The sequence below is a fragment of the Panthera uncia genome (genome assembly GCF_023721935.1).
Source record: "Panthera uncia isolate 11264 chromosome C1 unlocalized genomic scaffold, Puncia_PCG_1.0 HiC_scaffold_4, whole genome shotgun sequence".
NCBI lineage: Eukaryota > Metazoa > Chordata > Mammalia > Carnivora > Felidae > Panthera > Panthera uncia.
In genome coordinates this window covers 95,753,534-95,778,990 of record NW_026057585.1, presented here as the reverse complement: position 1 = coordinate 95,778,990, position 25,457 = coordinate 95,753,534, and the positions used below count along the sequence as shown (strand labels likewise).

Here is a 25,457-nt window from a genome sequence, read left to right as displayed (position 1 = left end):
ATAGACAACTTGGAGTTCTAGGTGTTTTTTGGTAAATTTGTGACTGTTCCTTGGTTTGATCCTCTGCCAACAGGGCATCTTGCAGTGCTCGTCACCCCTTTTTTTCTTAAATCTGGGCTTTGCATTCGTCCACCCTCAGGGAAGGCAGAGTAGAAAATCAGCTCAGAAAATCATCTGTTTTTTTCTGTTGATTTCCTTTTTTGTTTCCTTCATAGATTCTTCTATGACCATGAGAGAGAGAAATAAAGAATGATCCATGATTTTTAAACACCTTGTCTTGAGGATATAGTCATGTTGGAAGGCCTTGTAGCCTGGGTTCTCAATACCTATCTGGGGAAATACGTCAATAACCTGAACACTGATCAGCTCTCTGTTGCACTTCTGAAAGGTAAGTGTATCTCTTTTTGGTAAAGTATGCCTTTGCAGATGGCATTTCTGTTTTTTTTTAATATTCTTTTTGTTGTACTGAGAATAATAAAACATAATGCCCAAATGGCTTTGTACTAAATATGTGTTAAAGGGACTATGTTTTCTTATATGACACTGATTATTATTACAGGGTAACTTAATGTAGCTGTATTGCTATAGATTTTAGGGAACTATTAAATATATATATAAAAAAAGACTATAGTGCTGGTTACTCTGCTTTATCTCAGTTAACTTAAAAAAATATTTTTTAAATGTTTATTCATTTTTGAGAGAGAGAGAGAGAGAGAGAGAGAGAGAGACAGAGCGTGAGTTGGGGAGGAGCGGAGAGAGAGGGAGACAGAATCCAAGGCAGGCTCCAGGCTCTGAGCTGTCAGCACACAGCCCAACGCTGGGCTCAAACCCAAGAGCTATGAGGTCATGACCTGAGCCAAAGTCGGACATTCAAGCAACTGAGCCACCCAAGTGCCCCAATCCCAGTTAACTTTTTAACTTTATGAAGCTTTATGGAGGTGGCCATGTAGCGACCATGGCGTTGGCTTGGCTTCAAATCCTGTTGTGTTGCTTATTACCTATGTGAACAAGTCATTGAAATTCTGAGCCTTGGTTTCCTTAGAACAAATGGGTGATACACCTCTCCAGTGTTGTTGTAAGGATCAAACGGAATGACATTTAAAGCTCTTATCCTGCTGTGTGTAATAGACACCTAGTCAAAGTTTTAAAATATGTTACCGTGGAGTCTTTGACAGAATTTCCGAGGTCCTGTCTTGCCTAGTAATAAAGTTCTATGAAGTTTGAGACATTTTAGCCTTTACAGGCCTATCCTCGGTAAATGCCTGTACATGATTTAATGCAGTCCAGGGATCTGGTGTGAGCATTGGAAAACCTCTTTTTTTCCCCCTTCTTTTTTTTCCCTTAAATATTTTTAAAATTTATTTTTGAGAGAGAGAGCATGAATGGGAGAGGGGCAGAGAGAGAAGGGGTCGGAGGATCCCAAGCAGGGTCTGTGCTGACAGCAGTGAGCCTGACGTGGGGCTCGAACTCATGAACATGACCTGGGCTGAGGTCGGATACTCAACTGACTGAGCCACCCAGGCGCCCCTCCCCTTCTCCTTGTTTTAATTTAAGTTCTTTGTGCTCAACTCACAATGGAACATTTGAACAATCTAGAGAGAGGAGATAAAGTGAGTCTGCAATCATGTAGCATCATAGAAAGTGGGAAACAGATCTCAAATATGGCGGAAAGCTCACCTTCTGGGGGTGTGGGTTTTGGCCGGTGGACCGGGACAGGTTAGCGGAGATGACAGTGGTTCCTATTGTGGCATCTGAGAATAGGGTGCCAGTGGTTCACCTGTCACCAGAAGTATTGCTTTGCAGGTTTTCCTGACCCATCTGAACCAGTGAAAGGATTTTGGCAGCCACAGGCTGTGGGGAGAGCCCCCCCCCCCCGCCCTTCACTGGAAACTGAAGTGGGTTTTTTCTTAATCTCTAACTTCTGTCCTGACTTTTTTCCTCCCTGTCCTTAGAAGGGAGCTGCCGAGTGCAAGGTGAAAGTGACCAACCTGTCAGGGAAGAGGATGTGTTCAAAGTATGAGAGTAGTGTCGAGTTCACCTCTCTGATCACTTACTGAAGTTCTCATACATATGCTACAAAGCTAACCAGGTGGCACAGGCCAGGAAACAGGGCCGAGAAAGGGAATTGCAAACCATAACCTTGCTAATAAAAGAGCCAGCTCTTTCAAGAGTGATGTGGTAAGAGGATGTTGGCTGAAGAAATGAATAAATAGAAACGTGTGCTATCTGATGTACCATAGAGTCTATGCTAATAACAGATTTCTAATCTCAGTTTTAGAATCTGTCTTGTAATGACAACTATGTGTATCTCTCTGGTGCTTCAGACTGCCTTTCTATGCTTATTTCCCATTTAAAAATATTCTCTGTGCAGAATAAAAAAATACTTTTTCTTTCCTAGCCGGTATTAGTGTGATGCCCCGTCCTTACAGATTCAAAGCACATCACAGTGCTTGGCTAGGAAAGTTTGGGGCATCGCAGTTATAGTTAAAGCAGTGTTTGGAGGCAGGGGTTACGGTATGGGAATAAGAATGTTATTTCAGTCCATCTGGAGATATTTAGTATGCGAGATGCTTTGGGAGATGCCAGGAAGCTGGACATAGTGATCAAGAGTATGGGTTTTGTAGCCGGACTGGTTTTGAATCCCATTTCCTCCATTTACCAGTAACTTGGGCAACTTACTCCAAGTCTTCATGAATTCTCAAATTCTTCCTGTCCGTGAATCGGAGAGAATATTAACGGTCTCATGAGGTTCTGAGGACTGGACACATTAATGTAGGTCAAGTAGCTTAGAACCGTTCTTGGCATACAGCGGGCCCTCAGTCGATGTTAGTTACCATCATCCTCCACTGTCACGATCGTCAGCCTATGATTGGCGTGGGTTGGACTTCAAGTGTGGATTGTGCACAACATACTGAAAGTAATGAAACTGTAAAGAGCGTACAAGTAGTTGAAGGAGAGAGAGAGAGAATTTGTATAAGATGTTATTTGTTTAGCCACTCGGCAGACACCGTTGTGTGCCTGCTTTGGGTCTGGCTCTGTGCTAAGGGGCGATACAAAGAGCGGGGACAGGAGAAGATTCTAGGAGCTCAGGCCTAGGGGCTGGGCCTGGTCTCCCCACTCACAAGCTACTTGTGACTGTGAGCAAGTTACTTAGGCCTCCTCTCCACCCGCTGCGCCTCTTGCCAGCTGAGATCAGGCAGATCTAGGGCAGGTTCGAGCCCTGCTGCTCAGCGGCTCTGTGAGTTTCAAGCAGATTGCGTTTCTCTAAGCCTAACGTCCCTCACGTTGAAATGGAGAAAATAATAGTATTCCTCATGTTGTTGTGTGGATTGAATGAGGCGATGCGTATCGAGTGCTTGGCACCAGTCAGATCTCACTCAGTGGTACCTGCTATTACTGTTCCTGTTCCACGTCCGCGTCTGTGGTCCTTGCCCTTGGACACCTGCTGTCTTGCTGGGGAGACAGAAGTGATACAGCAACACAAGGCAGTAGGTAGTAACTTGTTATACCAGAGACACAGGCAGAGTGCAGTGGGGTGCCGAGGAGGGGGGTCGTCCATCCTGTTCGTAGGACCCTAGGAGGCCGCAGTGCAGGGTCTCGATAGGCGGCGTGGGACGGGTCACGACATTGCGGGTAGCATGAAGCTTGTGAGCACAGGCGGAAGGTGGAAAGCTCGCAGGGCGTGTTTGGGATGGTTTGGGGCCAGAAGACAGCAGCTGCTGGTGTCATGTCGGGGAGGCAGGACTTCGGGCCGTGGGCATATCTCTATTTGTGACCCAGCACTTTGGCTCCCTCTCCTTTTTGTTCCTATAAGCCCTGAACCTCAGGCTGGCTTTTTTTTCTTTTTTTTTTTTTTTTAATTCTTTTAATGTTTATTTGTTTTTGAGAGAGAGAGAGAGACAGCGTGAGCAGGGGAGGAGCAGAGAGAGGGAGGGAGACACAATCTGAAACAGGCTCTGAGCTGTCAGCACAGAGCCCGATGTGGGGCTCGAACTCCGGAATGGCGAGATCATGACCTAGTCTGAAGTCGGATGCTTAACCGACTCAGCCCCCCAGGTGCCCCGCTCAGGCTGGCTTTTTAAGTGACGCAGAGCCGAGGGAGGAGAATTCAGTAGTCATTGGTGATGACTGAAAAGCAGCCGGCCCCTAGATTTACCCCAGTTCTAGGGACTTTGTTTCTTGGTAGCCTAACTAAGCTGAGGAGTTTTTGAATGAGACATCCAGGAATAAGCCTGTGTGTTATCTGCCCGGAAATAAACAAACAGCGCTCTCATTTATAAAGTGCTCACCTCCTCTGGGTCCCTTGAGGGACCTTTCCCAGCAGGGCCAGTTGTGGGTACACATTTGAGTGGGTGGGGAATCAGAGAGCCTTCCGACTGGAAGGCTTCCACTGCCACCCTTTTGTCTGATTCCTTTGTTATTGACTCACCTTGAGCGGCCCTTCTTGTTCTTTCCTTGGTCTCTTCTCCTTCCTCGACCACCTCTCTTGCCCTCTGTGCTTTAATGTTTCCCGGCGTGGACTGCCTGCAACTCCTTCCACTTCCCGCAGGTGGATAGCAGCCACCTGCCTTTGTGACAGATGTGGGTATTGAAAAACAGGGCAGATGATTCAAATCGCAAATGACGCTCTTCAGAAGAAGGAGAAATGATATACTTTCCCCCTCTAAGTCAGTTTCAACTGTTGAGGAACATGTTTCATGTCCCCCTCCCCGCTTATGATCGTTTACTCCCCAAATGTGGAAATAGGGTTGCATCCGGGCTCTCGGGGTTATTAACTTCTCCTTGTGGCTAGTCTTTATTTTTAATTTACTTATTTGAGTGTGTGTGAGAAAGAGAGAGGTGGGGGGCGGGGCAGACAGGGGGAGAGAGAGAGAATCCTAAGCAGGCTCTGCACTCCGAGCTGAGCCCGACCCGGGGCTCCATCCCATGAACCATGAGATCGTGATCTGAGCCGAAATCAAGAGTTGGACACCTGACCGACCGAGCCACCCAGGCACCGCAGCTCTTTGGTTGGTCTTTAAGCTTTGTGGGGACCCACGTAGATACGTTTCAAAAGTCTAAAACATGAGCTGCTTGCATTTGCTCAGCATCTGCCAAGTTGCTAGATTTGAATACTTCTTTAGAAGCCAGTTACCCACAAGTTCTGAACAGTCATTTAAAGGAAAAAAATAATTGTTTCTTGTATTAGTTTGTCTTTGGCTTGCTTGCCTTTCTTCTGAGTTCTCGTACCAGTTAATGGTTGCTGGGTGGTTGTCGTCTGTACTCCCTTTTCTCAGAAATCGCCCGAGGTCGTGCAGTTTTGTAGAATGTTGCCTGTCTCCGCCCTTTAGGATGGGGCCCTGCCTCCTCTCTTCACATTCCCAGTGGCCAGCTCAATGCCTACTACACACTGAGGAGTCACCTCTGGGAGAGCGAGAGGTCAGCCGCTCCCTCTTGACTGTGCCTCAGTCGCTTCAGAGACATCTTGGACCTCTAAGTTTAAGTCCTATAAAAGCTGGGTCTGACAAGGACCTTCAGCGGTGGTTTGTTCTTTGCTTTCTGACAGGTAATTAAGCCTGCAAGTGGAGATATGGAGGAGAACATGTGGAGCTGGTCTCTCCAGAAGGGAGTGCAGCTCCTTTTGACGACCAACTTTAACTCAGGGGCTCTCAGATGTTGTGTGCAATATACCCATTTGTTGGGGAGTGGGGGGTTTGCAGGAGCTTGTTAAAAATCACAGATTTCTTGTTTTAATCCCAGAGATGTCTGGGCAGGGGGCCCAGGAGCCTGCATTTCTTTCCAGGTGATTCAGATGTTAATGGTTCTCTGCTGAACACGCATCTAAACTCGTCTAAACTCGGGGTCTGCAACCTAGCCACTGGCCAAATCCAGACCGAGAATGTCGCTTTTATATTTTTAAAGGCTTGTAAAAAACAACAACAACAACAACAACGGAGAGAATATACAACAGATACCATAAGGCTTGAAATATTTACTATCTGGCTTATTATAGAAAAAGATCCCAGGCTAAACCCTTCATCCTCGGGCAAGCCTTCGGCTGTCAGAGGGGGATGGTCAGGAAAGTAGTCAGATAAAGTCCATAGGCTAGTCTGGCGCTGCTCCTGGCTTTTTATAGCTGGGTGGAGATGGAAGACTTTCCCTTTAACCTGCAATGATATGCACACAGTAGGCACCTACTGCAGTTGCTGGATGAACATTTCATGATGTTGTTTTTGTTTCTTAGGTGCTGTTGAGTTGGAAAACTTGCCGTTGAAGAAAGATGCCTTGAAAGAGCTGGAATTACCGTTTGAAGTCAAAGCTGGTATGCGGACCTCTAAGGCCGAGAGAGGCGGTTTTGAGTCTTATACTGCTTGGGATGTGAAAACTGAGAGCCCTTGAGTTTGGCTCTGTTTGAGCAGGAAGAGGCAGGATAGGAAGTATAGACTGTAGATCAGTCCTAAAGTGTGGCCTTGTCTATCAGGATGACCTTGGGTGGTGGTGGGGAGGTCAGGTGTTCCCCAGGCCCATTGAATCAGAATTGGCAAGGGAGTGTCACTGAACCGGCATTTAAAAAAAAATTTTTTTTTTAATGTTTATTTATTTTTGAGACAACGTGAGAGACAGAGTGCAAGCAGCGGAGGGGCAGATAGGGGGAGACACCGAATCTGAAGTGGGCTCCAGGCTCTCAGCTGTCAGCTCAGAGCCTGACGCTGGGCTCGAACTCACGAGCCGTGAGATCGTGACCTGAGCCGAAGTCGGACGTTTAACCGACTGACCCGCTTAGGCGCCCCCAACCGGCATTTTTAATAAGCATCCCCAGGTGATTCTTATGTTTCTTAAAGAACTTCTAGATACAGGGAGTTCTTATTTTTGGAGAATTCTTTATATTATGGAGAGACAGTTTACTGAATGAAAGGTGGGCTTTGGAGCAGTGTGCTTGGGTATATATTCCATATCTACCATTCTATGGCTATGTGACCTTGTGGAAGTTCCCTCACAACTCTGTGTGTGCCTCGTAGTCTTTGAGATGAGCGGATAATTGTTGTACCTACATCAGAGGGTTGTGGAGAGGAATACGTGAGTTAATGCATTAAAATTACTCAGAACGATGCCTGGCACACTCATAGATTTTTGCAGTTATTATAGGAGTTCTGCAGGTTTGGTAAGGAAACAAGAATGGTCATGGAATAAAAATATTCTTTGTTAGGGCACCTGGCTGGCTCATTTGGAGCGTGCAACTCTTGATCTTGGGTTTGTGAGTTCAAGCCCCACACTAGGTGTAGAGATTACTTAAAAATAAAATATATTTTTTAAATTTCTTTTTTTTTTAAGTTTATTTATTTTGAGAGAGAGAAGGGGAGGAGCAGAGAGAGAGAGAGAGAATTACAAGCAGGCTCTGCACTGTCAGCATGGAGCCCGACTTGGGGCTTGAACCCATGAATCGTGAGAGCATGACCTGAGCCGAAACCAAGAGCTGGACACTCAACTGATTGAGCCACCCAGGTGCCCCTTAAAAATAAAATCTTAAAAAAACAAAAAACAAAAAAACTACATTCTTTGTTAAATGACCATGTATAAAATTAGTCCCTATTCAGACACCACTCATCATTCAATAATAGCCTGTTGATGTCATTCTTTCCCTTATTTTTGGATACTTATATTAAAATAAAATGCAAGTACAATGCAAATCAGTTGCTAGGTGAAATAAGATAGAAATCTTGCAAAAGATTTAGACTTTCTTGAAGTCAATTCAAGTGATGGGTGAACTGCCAGAATCATAGGCAAAGACCCTGACCGATTAGAATCTTAAAGAAACTCTGGAATGATGATACTGTGGATGTTTCCAAAAGAGTTATTATTTGAGTATCAAAGGATTCAGAGAGGCTCTTGGAGGAAATTGATGAGGTTTTCTCATATTTTTGCAAAAACGACCCTATTTGTATTCTGCAAAAATTAAATGAAATGTAACAGAAGTTATATTTTGCTTGTCGTCTATCAAATATGCCTCTTCCTCCCAATTAATTTAGGTTAGAATTGCGACTGCACTCTAATTATTGTTAAACTCTTTGTGGTGAAAACTGGTATATGGTTTTGGTTATAATATTAACTATTAAATATACAAAACTTACTTGCAGGGTGCCTGGCTGGCTCGGTTGGTAGAGCATGTGACTCTTGATCTCAGGGTTGTGAGTTCAAGCCCCATGTTGAGTGTGGTGCCTACTTAAAAAAAAAAAAAAGAAACCCAGAGCTCCCAATAAAGCTCCCTCCAAAATTAAAAAAACAAAAAAACCTTACTTTCATTTTTCTAGATAAAATCCAAATTAAAATGTTTTTCATTATTTGTTGTCACATTTCTTAACTTGTTACTGGATTACACAGTCACTTGGTGTTAATGATATTTTATCTTTAACAGGTCAATCCTACTTGAATTCTAGATCTTAGAGGGAAATGATCACCTTCTGATAACATATGTTTCAGAGATATGATATTAGTTGGGCCGTGTGGATCTTTGAGAGCCATTAGGACAGTTCAGATATTCTTTTGTTTTTTTTTAAGTTTATTTATTTATTTTGAGAGAGAGTACGGGAGGGGCAGAGAGAGAAGGAGAGAGAGAATACCAAGCGGGCTCTGCATCGCCAGCACAGAGCCCAACGTGGGGCTCGAACTCATGAACCGTGAGATCGTGACCTGAGCCGAAATCGAGGGTCAGACGCTTAACCGATTGAGCCACTCAGGTGCCACCACTTCAGATAGTTTTATGCACTGTTGTTAGTAGGACATGCCTTTTACTAATTGTCTTTAAAGAAGGCCTGTATCCTAGGAAGCTCGGCTAGACATGGTGGGACTGGGAAAATCCTATCACGGTCCTAGCAGGCCATTTAGTTTCGCATCAGCCTGTGTTCTCCTGAAGGATCAGAATTTGTTCTCAACAGAGTGCCACTGCAGGACCGCCCGCGCTGCAGTTGGTATGTTCAAGACCGGACATATCGTAAGCCCGGTGACTCCCAAGAAGTGCTTCTCAACCAGCCAGCTAATAACCAACGAGAAATGAGTTTAGTGCTCTTAGGCTTGTGCGGGTGCTATGGGGAGAAAGACACCCCAACGTCGTTTAAGATGTAGGTTAGTTGGGGAGGAGGCACTGCGCAGAGGAGAGGTGTTGCATTTGATAGGGTGAAGTCACTGCACTTTTTCCACCTTCTAGTTTATTGGGTCTTGTTCTTACAGATGTCAGTGTACTAACTTCTGTTTCCCACGTACGAGAACCTGCTGCCTATTTTCGTAGATTAAACAATCCATTGTAAAAGTACTAATGCTTCTTACAGAAAACTGGAAGAACACAGAAAAATAGAAGGAAGTACCAACACTGTGTATCGGCATTTCACGAGATTTTGCTTTTCCCAGGCTTGATTGGGAAGGTGACTCTTCAGATTCCCTTTTACCGCCCCCACGTGGACCCTTGGGTGATCTCCATCTCCAGCCTTCACTTAATTGGAGCCCCTGAAAAGCTAGAGGATTTCGATGACGAGAAGGAGAAGCTCTTGGAGAGGGAGCGCAAGAAGGCTCTACTTCAAGCCCTGGAGGACAGATGGAAGGCAAGCCACACCCCCCTCGGCCACCCGAGCAGCTGCGGCGAGGCACAGCATGTGAGCAGAGCACTGGACGCGGCTAACCCTCGCTCTTTCCTTTGTAGAATGAACGCCAGCGGAAGGGGGAGTCCTACTGGTATTCAGTCACTGCCTCAGTAGTTACGAGAATTGTGGAGAATATCGAAGTAAGTCCTCCTGACTTTTACGAAGTATGAACACGACAGGGACTTCTCAGGCTTACGAGTGTGTGCTCCTCAGTACTTGGTTTCTCGTGGGCTTAACTGATGCGGGGTATGCGGTGCCACGGCTGACTGCTCAGGTGTGCCCTTTTATAGGCGGTGCCTGGAGGGAAACCTGAAGAGCAAGCCTCCAGCCCTGGGCAGACACAGGTTTTTCTTGCTCCGGCTCGTGCCGGAGTAGGAGTTTCATTTTCACTCACCTTGCACTTCACTTTGTTCTTGAGTGTCGCCCTCTTCCTTGCTACAGGATGTACCTCCCAAGAAGCCGGGTGACCTGCACCTTCGTGGCTGATTCTTCTAGGGCAAATCACTTAATCTCTCTGGTCTCGGTTTCTTCCTCCGTACAATGAGAGAGGTCGGATACGTGGTTTCTAGTGGGTGGCGTAGCGAATTGCGAGCAGCCCACTGAGCTGTTTCATCTCCCACTGACATTTCTGGTGGCAGGTTGATGAGGTGGCAGGTGCTCGGGCTGCTGGCCACATTTTCTGCTTTAATTACAATTTTGTTTTGTCCTCAAAAACTAGATCGGGGTCCACACTGATGTTCATGAATGCCGTAAGAGTAAGGCTGTACTTATTACTACATCTGGGGTTTTCTTGCATTGCCAAGGTGACAGAGGCCAAAATGGCTTCAGGGTACACCACTTCCCCCAAAGATGCAGTCTGAGGTTGCTGGTTTCATAACTGTCAGAACGTTGACAAAGAGATTGGTACATTTGAGGTGAGTGCTTTGAATTGTTTTAGGCAGTTGTATTTTTAAATTTCTTTTTGGCTTTCATTAATTTTAAATAATTCATTATTTTTATTTTTAATAATAGCTTTATTGAGATTTAGTTAACATTCCATGAAGTTCATACTGAAAAAAAATTTTTTTTTTTAATGTTTGAGAGACAGAGCACGAGCAAGGAAGGGGCAGAGAGAGAGAGACAGAGAGACAGAGGGAGACACAGAATCCGATGCAGGCTCCAGGCTCCGAGCTGTAAGCGCAGAGCCCGACGTGGGGCTTGAACTCACGAACCATGAGATCATGACCTGAGCTGGAGTTGGACGCTTAACTGACTGAGCCACCCAGGCGCCCCATAAAGTTCCGACTTCTAACATGTACACTCTAGTGTTTTTTAGTGTATTTACGAAGTGCCTAGATTACCACTCTCTAATTCCAAAACACCTTCATTGCCCCAAAAAGAAACTTCATGCCCACTTAGTAGCTACTCCCATTTCTCCTCTCCCTCTAGCCCCCCTCTAATCTATCTTCTTTATGGAAATTGCCTGGTTTGGACAGCTCCTATCCGTGTGATCGTTCATCACGTGGCCTCTCGCGTCTGGCTTCTTGCACTTGGCATAATGCTTTCAAGGTTCGTCTGTGTCGTGGCATGTACCAGCACTTTATTCCTTTTTAAGACTGAATAAAGTGTTCCCGTGTATGGATTGTCAAAGACAAACGAAGCTGGATGTCAGTTAAAGCAGTGAAAACAGATTTTATCCAGTAACTACTGACAGAAGTGGCAGGAGCACAGCTCTGTCCCAGTTTGCACAGAGGTGACTGGGCCTTTTAAAGGGAGAGTGAGGTGGGATCGGGGGCGGGGGCGGGGGGGGGGGGGGGGGCTCAGGTGAAGAATTCTAGAAGGTCAGTGTCAATGTGATAAGGCTGGCTGTATCTGCTGGCTGGGCTTCTGTGCTCCCACAGAGATTGGGAGACAGGGCCTCTCCTTCCTGATGATTACGTTTCAGAGGAACGGCTTTCGTGTCCTTGATTGTAGGAGATACACACACATGTCATAGCGACAGAGAAAGGATTCACAATTGTAAGCCCTTCTGGGTCAATGCTTTTAAGAAAGGGAGGTCAGGGACCTATTGTCAGGCGTTGGCTGGAACAAACAGCCCTGAGCTTTCCCAGACAGGAACTCAGGAGGAGGCCGGCATGTCCCAGGCACGCAGCTTTAGGCTGCTAGAAACCTCCTCAAAGTGCAGGAGTTTGAATGGAGTATTCACACTGAGGGTTTTTGCGGTTTTCAGGCTATACTACATTGTGTTTATCTGCTTATCAGTTGATGGACATTTGGGTGGTTTCCACTTTTTAGCTATTGTAAATAATGCTGGTATAAACATTCGTGTATGTGGTTTTGTGTGCATATATGTTTTCAGTTTTCTTAAGTACATACCTAGGAGTAGAATTGTCGAGTCATATGGTAACTCTGTGTTTAATTTCATGAGGAGCTGACAGACTGTCTTCCAAAGGGGCTGTGCTGTTTTACGATTTCACCATATAACGTATGAGCTTTTTAATTTCTCCACATCCTCCTCAACACTTGTTACTGTCTATCTTTTGATAATAACCAGACTAGTGGGTATGAGGTGGTACCGCACTGTGGTTTTGAGCACTGTGGTTTTGACTTGCCTTTCCTTAACGGCTAATGTTGAACATCTTTCCATGTGCTTATGGCCGCTTGTGTATCTTTTTTTGAGAAATGTCTATCCAGATCCCATTATCCATTGAAAACATTGGTTTATTTTATTTTTTTAATTATTAAAAATTTTTTAAATTTTCTTTTCTTGAGGAAGTGTGAGCCGGGGAGAGGGGCAGAGGGGGAGAGAGACAGAATCCTAAGCAGGCTCCACATTCAGTGGAGAGCTGGACGTGGGGCTTGATCCCGTGACCGTGGGATCGTGGCCTGAGCCCAAATTGAACGCTCAGTTGACTGAGCCATCCAGGTGCCCTGGTTTATTTGTTTACTGTTGTGTATTTTGGGATTCTAGTCCCTTATTAGATGTATGATTTGCAAATATTTTCTCTCACCCTATGGGTTGTCTTTTCGCTTTCTGTTAACGATTTTTAATTCACTGAAGCAGAGTGCCTTTTCTGTAGCCCACCGGCAGGGGCAAGGGGAAGTAGACAGGTACAAAGTGTATGTGCCCTCCTGGTGTTCCCGAGTCTAGGTGCCGGGACGCTGGGGCAAGATTAAGGTATCGTAGGAGAGGGCGGGCCAGTTCTCTAGATCCAGTGGCGTTTCTTTGAATGTTTCTTTAAGGGGTCTTCTGGAATGGTGTGTGTGCCCTGAGCATTTGTGTAGACTACCTGCCGTAGTTTACTTAAATGCTCAAGGGCGGTTTGACGTCTCCCTGTGGTGTTCTACCTGCAGCACATGTCAAAGTGCATTTTCCTTTTTTCTCCCCCTTGCAGTTAAAAATCCAAGATGTCCATTTGCGCTTTGAAGATGGCGTCACCAATCCGTCCCATCCTTTTGCATTTGGCGTCTGTATTAAGAATGTGTCCATGCAGAATGCTGTGAATGAGCCTGTGAGTATGAACTGGCCTGCTAACCTGGAAGAAAGCACTGGTTTTAGGGAGTTTGGGGTCCCGCCTTCGTCGTTTCGTGTTATGTAAAGGAGGCTGCGTTCTTCCTCACCAAGCTCTTGGGCGGCTGTGCGCGCCTCTCGTCTGTGCCAACAGATTAATTTACCAAAATAGGAAAATGGCTCATTTTCTCTGACCTTTGTTACTTCGCTCATCCGTTCAACGTCGATGCGGCCCCATTTATCTTGTGCCTGAAGAAACTGAGTTCTCATACTGTGTGCACCTCTGGGGGTAAACTCTCTGTTTCACAGATTCAGCCATCCTCTGGGAATACTTGTCGGTGCCTTCCACATCTTGAACTCCATTCTCCACCTCCTTTTGGCCTCCTGGCTCATGGGCTTTACCTGCGGGGCCCCTCTGTGGTGTTTTAGCGTCACAACCAAAATTATCCCATTGTGTTCCATTGGCCCATTTTGCGTCCCTGAAGCCGGCTTTTTCCCTTTATTCTCTAACATGTCATGGAGTATTAAAACACACAAAACTAACCTCTTTTGAGCCCTTTCCCATGCCAGGCACTTTTCTTAGTGCTTCACGTGATTAACCTCGTTGAATATTCAGTGCTCTTTACCACACCTCTGTCAGCCTCCTCCTACACACAGCCTAGGATGCGGAGGGGCACGGCGATGGAGTGGAAGGGCCAGGTCCTGAAGCTGCGTGGCCCAGCTGCCAAGTGGGGGTTTGCAAACTGTGGACCGGAGAGCAGAGTCCCCCCACGCCCCCTTCTTGTCTGTAAACAATTACCGGATCACTGCCACACCCGTCATTTACATGTCGTCCAGGGCTGCCTTTGTGCTCCGGTGGGCGGAGCTGAGTAGTTAACAACCGCAGCTCCACGGTCCGCGAAGGCTTCTTCACGTTTGCTGTCCGGCCCTTTGTGGAAGTTTGCCATCCCTGCTCCGGAGCGTGTGTTCTGAGCCACTGCCCTGATCTCCAGAGACCCGGGCTCCTCCCCTTGCTTCCCGTTCCTCGACTTCCATATCCATCTGCTCACAGCACCCTGCCGGTTTTCCTCGCACAAGGTCTCAAATGTGTCCCTTCCTCGTATCCTCACGGCCACGGTCTCACTTCAGGATCCTGTAAACTTTGGCCCGGGCTGATAAAATATCCTGTTGCTTCCATCCCAGGGGTAAAATATCCCCTTGCTTCCATCCCAGGCCCTTGGTTCTTTCTAAACCGGCGCTTCCCAGTCTCTTCCACATCACGGCCCACGTGGAAATACAATATTATTTGTACAGGGCGCTGGGGCAAGTGCTCGTGGCTGCTTGAGGCTGGAGGTGGTTAGGCAGATATTTCTAAAATGTAACTGGAGCCTGTAAACTTGCTCATCTCTCGATCCACTCATGATTCGTTTTCTCTAGCACACCGAAGGGGAAGGCTCTACTTTGCAGTGTTGCCAGAGTTCTGTTTCTGAACAGAACAGATACCTAAGCCTGGTGCATGCCTACCTCAAAACCCTCCATGGCCCCATGGCTCCTCGAGTGTGAAGTCCAGACTCCTTAGTACGGCATCCGCTTCCTTTCCTTGTGTATTCGTTTCCTAGGGCTGCCTTCACTAATTACCATGAACAAAATGGCTTATAACGACAGAAATTTATTCTCTTTAATCCTGGAGGCCTGAAGTCCGGAATCAAGGTGTTTGCCGGGTCGGTTCCATCTGGAGGCTCTGTGGGAGAAACTGCCCCTCCTTGCTTCTGATGGTTAACCTCGGCGTTCCGTGGCTTGTGGATGCGTCACTCCATCCCTGCCTCTGTCGTGTGGTCTTCCTCCCCCGTGTGTCTGCCTTCTCTTCTCAGAAGGACATCGGTCATTAGATGAGGGCCCACCCTCGTCTGGTATGACCTCGTTTTAATTTGATTACATCAGTAAAGACCCTATTTCCAAATAATGTCCCATTCACAGGTTCCAGGAGGACATGAAGTTTTTGGGGGAGGGAAACCACTTAACCCAGCACACCTGGGTATTGTCAGCACTTAGCACCCCACTCCACATGTGTGTTCGTGCCTGTGTATCAGTGCTGCCCCCACATCGAGAGGACAGCGCTCCCATCACACACGTAGTCCCCATCCTCTGAAGATACCACGCCTTTCGTACGGTAGACCTTGCACTCTGACACGTGTCCCCGTCCTTCCCTCCTGCCCTGTGCTAGAAACATACCCGTCTTTTGATGCTTATTCACCCGGTGACATTTTCGCTTTTGTTTGCTTAGAGCATCGTCTCTATTCTTCTGCTTTCCCTCTGCTTGATTAAAATTGTGCCATGCCTGTCTCCCTAGTTAGCTAGATTTGGAAAACCGTAAGAGCAAAACCCATGTTTTAATTCAGTTTTGTATCCCCAGCACCTTGCCAAGTGCCTGACACATGCTTCCTCAGAAGTGGTTTGTTGAATGAGTGAATGGAGTTTGTGAATGAAGAGAGTCATCTTATTTTCTTCCCTGTTTTACCCCAGGTACAGAAGTTAATGCGGAAAAAACAACTAGATGTGGCAGAGTTTAGCATCTATTGGGATGTCGATTGCACTTTATTGGGGGATTTGCCTCAGGTGGAGTTACAGGTATGACTCTGGCAGAAGGCTTTATTGGAACACAGCACCGGAGTGTGGGGTCCCTGCCACGCCGGTGTTTGTTCTCTGTGGCTGTGGTCCTCATCCCATCCCACTCTTCGTCCATCGGCATCCATGCTCAAGTGGGTTTGCTTGAGGAACTTGGTATGCATGTAATGCTGAACAATATGTAGTGTTTGGGGTATGTTTCACATTTATATTGCATTGTAGATTTCTTTTTTTCCACTTAAAGCTGTGTTTTTAAGATCGATCAAGATTGCTGTTTATATTTCTAGTTCATTGCCTCTGACCACTGCACAGTATTCCACGGTAGGCATCTAACATGTTATAGTTATCTAGTCTTTAAGCCATCACAAACTTGACCTCCAGATTTTCATTTTATTTTTTATTTATCTGTGGGTTTTTTTGACATCCAGATTTTATTTTAATTTTTTCAGTTTATTTTGAGAGAGAGTGAGAGACAGTGAGTGAGCTGGGGAAGGACAGAGAGAGAACCCCAAGCAGGCTATGCACTGCCGGCACAGAGCCTGATGTGGGGCTTCACCCCATGAACCTTGACATTATGACCTGAGCTGAGATCAAGATTTGGACGTTCAACAACCATCTGGGTTACCCAGGCGCCCCTTGACATCCAGATTTTAAGTGAACGAAGCACCAGATGTGATTCTCAAAGAAGAGCTTTCTTATATAAATGTTGAAACTTGCCCTTTGGTGGTATTCTTTTTTTTTTTCTTCAACGTTTTTTTTTTATTTTTTTTTATTTTTTTTATTTTTGGGACAGAGAGAGACAGAGCATGAACGGGGGAGGGGCAGAGAGAGAGGGAGACACAGAATCGGAAACAGGCTCCAGGCTCCGAGCCATCAGCCCAGAGCCTGACGCTGGGCTCGAACTCACGGACCGCGAGATCGTGACCTGGCTGAAGTCGGACGCTTAACCGACTGCGCCACCCAGGCGCCCCTGGTGGTATTCTTTTAAGAAATACTTAAGAAAGTCATTAAAAACATGGGACATGAAGTATTACTGTTTGTGAAGGATAGAAAAAATTCCGAGTTTAATCTTCAGTAAAGAAATCGTAGGTGGTTTAAGTGGAATGGAGAAAAAGGACTCGTGTTTTCCCCTCACCCAAGGTTTTCTTTGGCTTGCATGCTGTTGTACAGAATGGCTTTGTTTTGCTAATTCAATTAAATAAGTACTGTGCATCCATACAGTAGAGCCATTTACAGCTATAAAAAATAAGAACAAAGATCTTTTTGATGAATATAGAATTGTCTCTAAGAGTTAGTGTTAAGTTTACAAAATTGAGGTAAAACAGCATATGTACCATTTGTATGAGAATAGTTAAAAAGCCAGAAAACCATTGAGTTCTCTGAACATACACAGAATGCCTCTGGTGGGATACATAAGAAACTGGTGTTATTGGTTGCTTCTGGGGAGAATAATTGGGTGGCTAGTGGATGGAGTCGGAAGGAGAGGTTTCACCTTTTATTTGCCTTTCAGTTTTGAACCTTGTGAACATTTTACCTAATCAGAAATACAGATACATTTTTAAAGAAATGCTGGAGAACTTTATGGGGTGCCTGGGTGGCTCAGTTGGTTAAGTGTCTGACTCTTGATTTCGGCCCAGGTCATGATCTCAAGGTTTGTGAGTTTGAGACTTGCGTGCTGTGAGCGAGGAGCCTGCTCGGGATTCTCTGTCTTCCTCTCTCTCTGCCCCTCCCCTGCTCTCTCTTTTCCTCTTTCTCTCAAAATAAATAAACTTTAGGAGAAATGCTAGAGAGCGTTAGGTTCCCTGTTTTATCTTGATTTTGGATTCTGAGGTAATATCCCCTAGATTAGATAACTACCAGCATGTAACTTGATCCTGAAAACATTTGCTGTAATGACAGACGTTCTTGTCACACCCAGGAGGCCATGGACAAGAGCATGGAGAGTCGCGAGCATCACTACATCCTGGAACCTGTGTGTGCATCTGCTCTTTTGAAGAGAAATTGCTCCAAAGAACCTCTGAGGTCGCGACACACCCCCCGCATTGAATGTGATATTCATCTGGAGACCATCCCCTTGAAACTGTCTCAGGTACTCTCTTTCTTCCCAGTGGTTTATATTCTCCCTGTTGGACCGGTAACTGGGGCGAAAGAAGCACTTTGATAGAAGGGTCTCGATACTTCACAGCCCGTAGTGGGAAAGGAAGTGCACATGAGCCCATGGCTGTCTCCTGGGGTGCAAGATCCCGCCGTGTGTTACACGGTTGGATCGGGTTGCCCTCAGGTTAGTTTTGATTTGGCGTTCAAGTGCTGAACTGAGAGTCTGAGTGACGGAGTACATCTGAATACCTCACTGTTCGCGGTCAGAGACCATTGCCACCTGATGCGGATATGTGGTCTCCAGTTTGCACTGGATTTCAGTTCAGCGGCTTGACCAATACGAGTTGTTCTTGGTAGAGAGATGTCTTAACTGAGTAAACGAAACACGTCAGTTCTAACCTACTGATCTCTTAACCTCTGACGAAAAGCTGCAACACCGGCAAATCATGGAATTCCTCAAGGAGCTGGAACGGAAGGAGAGGCAGGTGAAGTTCCGGAGGTGGAAACCCAGAGTGGCTGTATCGGAGAAGTAAGGACCTATCAGTTACATGTCGTATGTGACATGCGTGTTACAGAATGCTTTTTTGTTTGAGGAGATGAGGAGCTAAAAACACGGTCGATTTTTCTGGCTGTTCCCGTGCCATTTCTGTTGTTGACCTACGCTGGTGTTGTTGTCATACATGTAGTTGGTGTCGTGGGTTTACCGTCAGATGGAGTGCGGTGGAGTTAAGATCCTCTGCGCCTCGCTGAACAAGTAGGCTGGCGTTGCTCGGGTGGGGTCTGACTGTGTAGGAAACACTTTGTAGTGGTCTTTGAACCTTCCTCCCTCTGTCTGTTCTCCCGTGTTGTTAGGGCAGCATTTATGTAGCGCACTTTCTAACTTCTGTGGCAAAAAGGAGTCTTTTCCTGTTAGTGATAAACGTGACCAGTCCAATACGTTAAAATTAAAAAAAAAATTTTTTTTTTTTTTAACTTTGTTCATTTTTGAGAGACAGAGCATGAGTGGGGAAGGGGCAGAGAGAGAGGGAGACACAGAATCCGAAGCAGGCTCCAGGCTCTGAGCTGTCAGCACAGAGCCTCAGCGGGGCTCGAACTCACGGACCGTGAGATCATGACCTGAGCCGAAGTCGGACGCTCAACCGACTGCGCCACCCAGACGCCCCTAAAACTTTTAAAAGATCCCGTGTATTTCCATGTCTTTCCTGAAGTGTGCCATATAAACTCTTTAGTATCCAAATCCTTGCTGATCATCTTAAGATGGTCTTTACCTTGCGGTCACCAGTTGATTATCCGTCAGTGGATGGGACTTACGTTATGGGTAATTGAGACCAATCGAGTATTATATTACAATTGATGTGTGGGTTGAGAATCTATTCTTTGATGTTCTTTGTCAGCAGATGGACTTTCGCCACATGTTGGGTTTAGCCTAATGTTAAAATGAGCTGCAGGCATAAAGTGCTGGGTGAGGAGAGAACAGAGATTTCAGAAGAGGAAGGAATAGGATTATGTGGATTGCCCTGGGTTGATGGCATTTTAGTTGCTTTTATTGTAAGAAGTAATTAACATTGTTATGCAACACCTCAGCTGCCGAGAATGGTGGTATTTCGCTTTGAATGCTAACCTGAATGAGATCAGAGAGGAGAGGAAGCGCTGTACCTGGGACTTCTTGTTACACCGCGCCCGCGACGCTGTGTCTTACACCGACAAATACTTCAGCAAGCTGAAAGGAGGCTTGCTGCCTGCGGACGACAAGGTGAGGGGGCTGTTGTCCTGCGTGTCATGTCTTCATTCAGAGGATAAAAACATCTCTCAAAAGCTGAAGAGAATGGAATCTTTGAGGAAATAGAGTCCCTGGCAAACGACTGTAATTTTAGAGGGTAGAGTTGGTTTTACTAGGTGAAAACTTCTTGCAAGGCCCTGGCCCTGCCTTGGCCAGAAACATCCTCCACCTTCTGTTGCTGGAGGAGAGCCAGACCACGGTGGGGGAGGAATAAAGGTGGCCATGGTCCTGCCACGCCTTCGTGTCACTCCCCTCCTCCCCTGGCTGCCTGTGTAGGACCCATCTCATCACCTGTGTCTCTTCAAAGCCTGGTCCTCATCAGTATTCTTTTCCTCCAGAGTCTCTGACTAATCCCTGTAGACTTTGGCCTGTATTTTCCCCAATCCCAGTTGACTTCATTGACCGTAGGTTTTTTGAGGTAGAGGCTAGGTGGAGGGGGTGAGGCAGGAGGTGAAGGCAAGGTCACCGTAGGGCTGGACGCCCTTAGAACCACTGTCCCTGGAGTCCTGGCGTGGGACTCCACTGCACTGCTTTAGTCTGTCTGCCTCTGTCTCCTTGGGGAAGGGAGTGGGGATTGTTCTGTTCCTCGATTTGTCTTGGGTTTATGAGCAGCAGTTTTTGCGATAGCAGTTTAGACCGTGTCCAGTATTTTGGCACAGGTACTGTGTCTCAATGAACTGTTCTTTAGTAAACACTTCCAAGTTTCCCTTCAGCACCCGTCTCAGTCAGCTCGGACTGCTATCACTAAATACCACAGACCGAGGGCCTTAAACAGCAGCTGTGTATCTCACAGTTCTGGAGGCTGCGAAGTCCAAGATCAGGGTGCCAGTAGGGCTGGGTTCTGGCAAGAGTCTCCTTGGGACTTGTAGACAGTTGCCTTCTCACTGTGTGCTCACGTGGCCTCTCTTGGGTGGAGAGAGATCTGTCTTCCTTTTCCTATAAGGGCACTGAACCGAATTATCTTCCAAAGGCCCCACCTTCAAATCCCATCACACTGGGGGTTATGTCTCCAACATTTGAATTTTGGGGGTCGCAGACATTCAGCCCGTAACAGCAACCCAGTGTGTGGTCACCAGTGGCAGTGCTGAGCCACTCGGTGCTCTGTGTCTCCTGCCGGCTCCCTGAGGCGTGACCCACTCACTTGGTTAATGCCTTTTCCACCAGAGTCAGGCATGGTTACTGACATAGGAACCTTATGAAAAGGTTGGAATAAACCAGACATTTCGTTTTGGATGGTTATCTTAAAGGCACAGGCAAAGACATGGAGGGAGAGAGAAGTATAAACTCACAGTGAGGGGAGAAAGTAAACATAATGTCCTTTTTCTTTAAAAAAAAAATTTTTTTTTAAATGTTTATTTATTTTTGAGAGAGAGAGAGAGAGAGAGAGAGAGAGACAGAGCATGAGTGGGGAAGGGGCAGAGAGAGAGGGAGACACACACCCCAAAGCAGGCTCCAGGCTCTGAGCTGTCAATACAGAGCCTGATGTGGGGCTCGAACTCATGAACTGCAAGATCATGCCCCGAGCCGAAGTTGGACTCCATCCAGGCGTCTCTTAATCTTCTTTTTCTTGATGTTAGAGTGTAAGAAACAGTTTAGGACAGTTAATTCTGCTTTCTTTTTTATCCTTGTACGTAGCTGGCCACCACTGTTCTTTCCTAACTGGCAGGAAGCATGTTAAGATGAGCACGTCCTTGCTGATGTCCCACATGACACGTACAGGAACTGTTTACACCGCACACTTACGGTGTAAACGTGGTCCTCAGTTTCCTCATCTGAAGTGGGAGGGATACCAAATAGCCCCCTACTTTGAGTAACAGAGGTCACGCGCATGAAAACACTTTGGCGCCTCTGTCCGGACCGTGCACGCGGTAGTGTAGCAGCACCTACGCTTCAGTTACTCCTTTTCTTTTTTTAATTTTTTTTAATGTTTATTTATATTTGAGAGAGAAAGAGACAGAGCACAGCTGGAGAGGGGCAGAGAGATGGAGACAGAATCTGAAGCAGGCTGCAGGCTCTGAGCTGTCGGCATAGAGCCTGACGCGGGGCTCGAATTCACAAAGCAGTGAGATCATGACCTGAGCCGAAGTCGGACGCCCAACTGACTGAGCCACCCAGGCGCCCCCAGTTACTAATTTTCAACCAAGCACTGTTCTCTGCTCCTTCTGTATTTGCTGTTAGTCCCCGGAGACCAAATAAAATCTGTTGCATTGTGTGTGGAAAAGCTGAAGCTATTCATCTTCATTGTTCCTTGGCTTTAAGTGGGAATGTTGGGCCCAGATAGATTCCCTCACAGTACTTATGGTCAGTGAAGGTGTCCAGTTTCTCTGGAGCTATAAGACCCATTTTGTTTGTTTTGTTTTAACCCAAAACAGGAGGAAATGTGTCGGATTGAAGAGGAACAGAGCTTTGAGGAGTTGAAGATTTTACGTGAACTGGTTCATGAACGATTTCACAAACAAGAAGAATTGGCAGAGGTAAGAAATCCTCTGTGAGAAGATGTGTTCAGAGCCAACGCACTCAGAATGCTTCAGTCTTGATGTGCTTCTGTGGGGGCAAAGAATAGTCAGCGGCGCATGACCTCTTGTTTCTGTCTTGGGGACTCATGTTTGCTCATTTCTGGTTGACACAGAGCCTACGAGAGCCTCAATTTGATTCTCCAGGCGACTCTCCTGGGGACCCAGAGCCCAGCGGAGGCAGCTGGATGCTGCAGTACCTTCAGTCCTGGTTTCCTGGCTGGGGAGGCTGGTACGGGCAGCAGAGCCCTGAGGGGAGAGTGGTCGAGGGTCTTTCAGCAGAACAGCATGAACAGTGGAACCCCGAGGAGATCCTAGGTAAGGGGGAGCTGGCCCTCACTTCCCTGCCCTGGCCCAGTTGCTAAGGGAGACACTTGGTTCATCAGAATTCGTCTGTTATTTGTGCAATGGCCCATGGTATTTTTCACATGAAAAAAGTAGACACTTGGGGCCCTTGGGTGGCTCAGTTGGTTAAGCGTCTGACTTCGAGGTCATGATCTTGCAGTCCGTGAGTTTGAGCCCCGCGTCAGACTCTGTGCTGACAGCTCAGAGCCTGGAACCTGCTTTGGATTCTATGTCTCCCTCTCTCCCTGCCCTCTCTCCCTCCCTCCCTCCGTCTCTCTCTCTTTCTCTCTCTCAAAAATTAACATTAAAAAAAAATAGACGTTTGTAAAATGGTTTGTGTCATGTTCACAGATTCAGATGGAGGAAATTTTGAGAGATACTTCATCTGCAACTTTGTTACTAAATTTGAATAATTAGCACAGTTCCAGGTAGATCTGAGGGGTCATGATTGTAGGAGAAGTGAGCAAGTTCAAAAGGTTTAAGCTCTGAAGCTTGAATATCGGTCCAGGGCTGCTCTTCAGACCCACGCTGTCCGTTTTGGTAGCCGTAGTCACAGATGGCTATTTAGGTTTAAATTAATTAAAATTAAGAAGAATTCTTTGCTGTTTCAAGCCACGTTAGCCGCGGTGCTCGAAGGCACTTGCGGTTGGCGGCTCCTGTGCTGGACGGCGCGGACGTGGAACATGTCACTGTGTCGGGCGTGCTGTGTTGCTGATGTCGTACTTTGTCATGAATCTTAATATCCTTCCTTGTTTGAGAGTAAGTTGATAAGATCTCTTACAAAATAGGATCGTTTTACATCAGGAATGAAACAGTCACCCATGACTTTGAGGTTCTTCCTGAAAAAAGGGGGAGATAGTTCAATAATGTCATCGTAACTTTGGTAGCGTGCCTGGTGGTGCCATTTTAATTGTCCCGTTTTCCCCTAAAGTCTTTTCTTCCTCACACTCAGGCACTGAGGAGTTTTTTGACCCCACTGCCGACGCCTCCTGTGTGAACACGTATACGAAGCGGGACCACATCTTTGCCAGACTGAACTTGCAGCTACAGCGGGGCACTGTGACCTTGCTGCACCAGGAGCCGGGCGCCCTGCAGACGCAGGAGAGCGCGTTTATGCAGCTCGAGTTTTCAGGTGCTGCCCCCAGGGAACCGCCTGATGCTGTTTCTCTCCCCTGGCACCAGGGTCCACTGGAGTCTCCTTATTCGCGGTAGTTATGTTCTAGAAAGTTGCGGTGAGCACTGAATGATTGACTGCTGAGTCAGTGCCACTAGGGGGCGTACGAGGTTAGGTGCCTGCCAGCCTCTGGTCAGAACATCCACCAAGGGATCGGTACAGAACCTTGTTTCTTGCGTGTCTGTGTTTAAAGACACTTATTTAACATGTGTCATTGAGACATTAATACTGAGCTCATGGCCAGCGGCACCGTAACTCGTGCCTGAGTGAAGCTCGTCTACCGTAAGGCACAGCGCTTCACTATGCTCGGGGGCCATTTTAAATGGTGAAATCACCAACAGAAAGCACAAAAATGCAAAAAACTTGGCACTAAATAGACCACGAGAGGGGCTCTTGTGTGCGGTGTGAACCAAGCCTAGCCAGGAAGGCAGAGCAGTGCTGCCTGCTTCGGCCTCGGCCGCGAGCAGGCACGTCAGCGGACTCAGGTTTCTTTCTGCTCTGCGTGTGTCCTGAGAAGCACAGTGAAGGTTGATCTCGGGTTATAAATAAATTTTAGTGAGTAGGTGAATTCACAAAACTGGAAGCCGTGAATAACGAGGATTGACCATGTTTGACCTGCTGCTGTGACTTTGAATTAAAGGTGTATAAATGTGCAGGCATTGGTTTTTCACATCTCACCAATGTTTTTATTTTGGTCCATAAGATAGCCACATATCTCAGTAATATAAAGGTGACTGATCAGCAGTTTGTTTGACTTTATAATCTTGAGAGCTGAGATTTCATAAACGTAGTGTGAACCGGCAGATTGCTTGAACTTCATTGTAATATGCTCTGTTTAGAATTCATGCTGTTAGGCAACTTCTCATATTCCTTATGTGTTCCTGTAGAGAGATTTATATGCACCTATCGATATATAAATAGGATTTTTTGTTCTGTTTTCGAGGCAAAAGACTTCATGATACTTAATTGTCCTCTGCAAAATATTGTATCTCATACTTGTAAAGTGCTTTGGGGTGTCATGGCACAGTGTTAGCTCTTACATTTATTTTTTTGTAGATGTGAAACTACTGTCAGAGTCTCTTCCTCGAAGAAATTCCTCCTTGCTCTCAGTCCGGTTGGGTGGACTGTTTCTTCGAGACCTGGCCACAGAAGGAACTGTGTTCCCCCTTCTGGTGTTCCCTAATTCAGTATGTACAGCGGTAGGACGGCTGCTTCGTCCAGGGGGTGGTGCACTGTGGTCTGTGTTAGGCCAGCCATAAGCAATATTAACTCGCTTCATTTGGTCATCTTGAGAAGGGTGGGCCGATGAAAAACAACCTGGAATCCAGTAAGCTGTTTGAATTTGTCAGACAATGGATGTTGGAGGGATTTACGGCAGCGCCTTTCTCTTCTGTGCCGTAACTGCTGTGGAATAGTTTGCTCTGTTTTGGAAGAGATTGCCATAAGCACCATTATTTTCTGCATTACGAAGTCAATGGTTCCATCTCTGTCTGGAATTCATTTTCATGCCTTCTGATCATTGGTCACTGATGGGAAGTCTCTTCTTTTGCGGAGTTCCAAGAGAACCACTTCAAGTTATCTCTATATGTATAATTTTGTATACTCAGTATACTTTTTTAATTAGATCTTTGATCTTACGAAGTGGGCACAGATGCGTCACAGTAGTTGAGTGTTTAGCCACTTGCCCTGTCTGTGATTTTTTTCAGGGGGTGATTGTAGAGAGGGCGGGAGTGCAAAGTGAAAGTCTAAGGAAGTTATGTACCTACTTCATACTCATTTAGCAATCGTTCATTCGACGCACTGACTGCAGAGTAGCATGCTTGCTGTCCATTTTAGGTTGGAA

At 46.3% G+C, this 25,457-nt stretch overlaps 1 protein-coding gene across 7 annotated transcripts in view; it reads left to right on the top strand.

Annotated features, from left to right (window-relative positions):
* The window catches only part of VPS13D (vacuolar protein sorting 13 homolog D), a 257,455-nt gene that overhangs the window by 3,083 nt on the left and 228,915 nt on the right, over positions 1 to 25,457 (top strand). For 5 of the 7 annotated variants that reach the window (XM_049618063.1, XM_049618062.1, XM_049618059.1 and 2 more), the window contains exons 2-14: positions 216 to 388; positions 6,224 to 6,301; positions 9,382 to 9,572; positions 9,671 to 9,751; positions 12,986 to 13,102; positions 15,604 to 15,708; positions 17,624 to 17,794; positions 18,231 to 18,331; positions 19,387 to 19,555; positions 21,955 to 22,056; positions 22,212 to 22,413; positions 23,393 to 23,572; positions 24,671 to 24,801. In XM_049618063.1, coding sequence (XP_049474020.1) covers positions 292 to 388; positions 6,224 to 6,301; positions 9,382 to 9,572; positions 9,671 to 9,751; positions 12,986 to 13,102; positions 15,604 to 15,708; positions 17,624 to 17,794; positions 18,231 to 18,331; positions 19,387 to 19,555; positions 21,955 to 22,056; positions 22,212 to 22,413; positions 23,393 to 23,572; positions 24,671 to 24,801 — 1,725 coding nt within the window. In that variant the 5' untranslated portion in view covers positions 216 to 291. Of the gene's footprint in view, positions 1 to 215; positions 389 to 6,223; positions 6,302 to 9,381; positions 9,573 to 9,670; positions 9,752 to 12,985; positions 15,709 to 17,623; positions 17,795 to 18,230; positions 18,332 to 19,386; positions 19,556 to 21,954; positions 22,057 to 22,211; positions 22,414 to 23,392; positions 23,573 to 24,670; positions 24,802 to 25,457 lie in introns of those variants that run through there. The other 2 variants (XM_049618064.1, XM_049618065.1) reach the window with 2 other exon arrangements.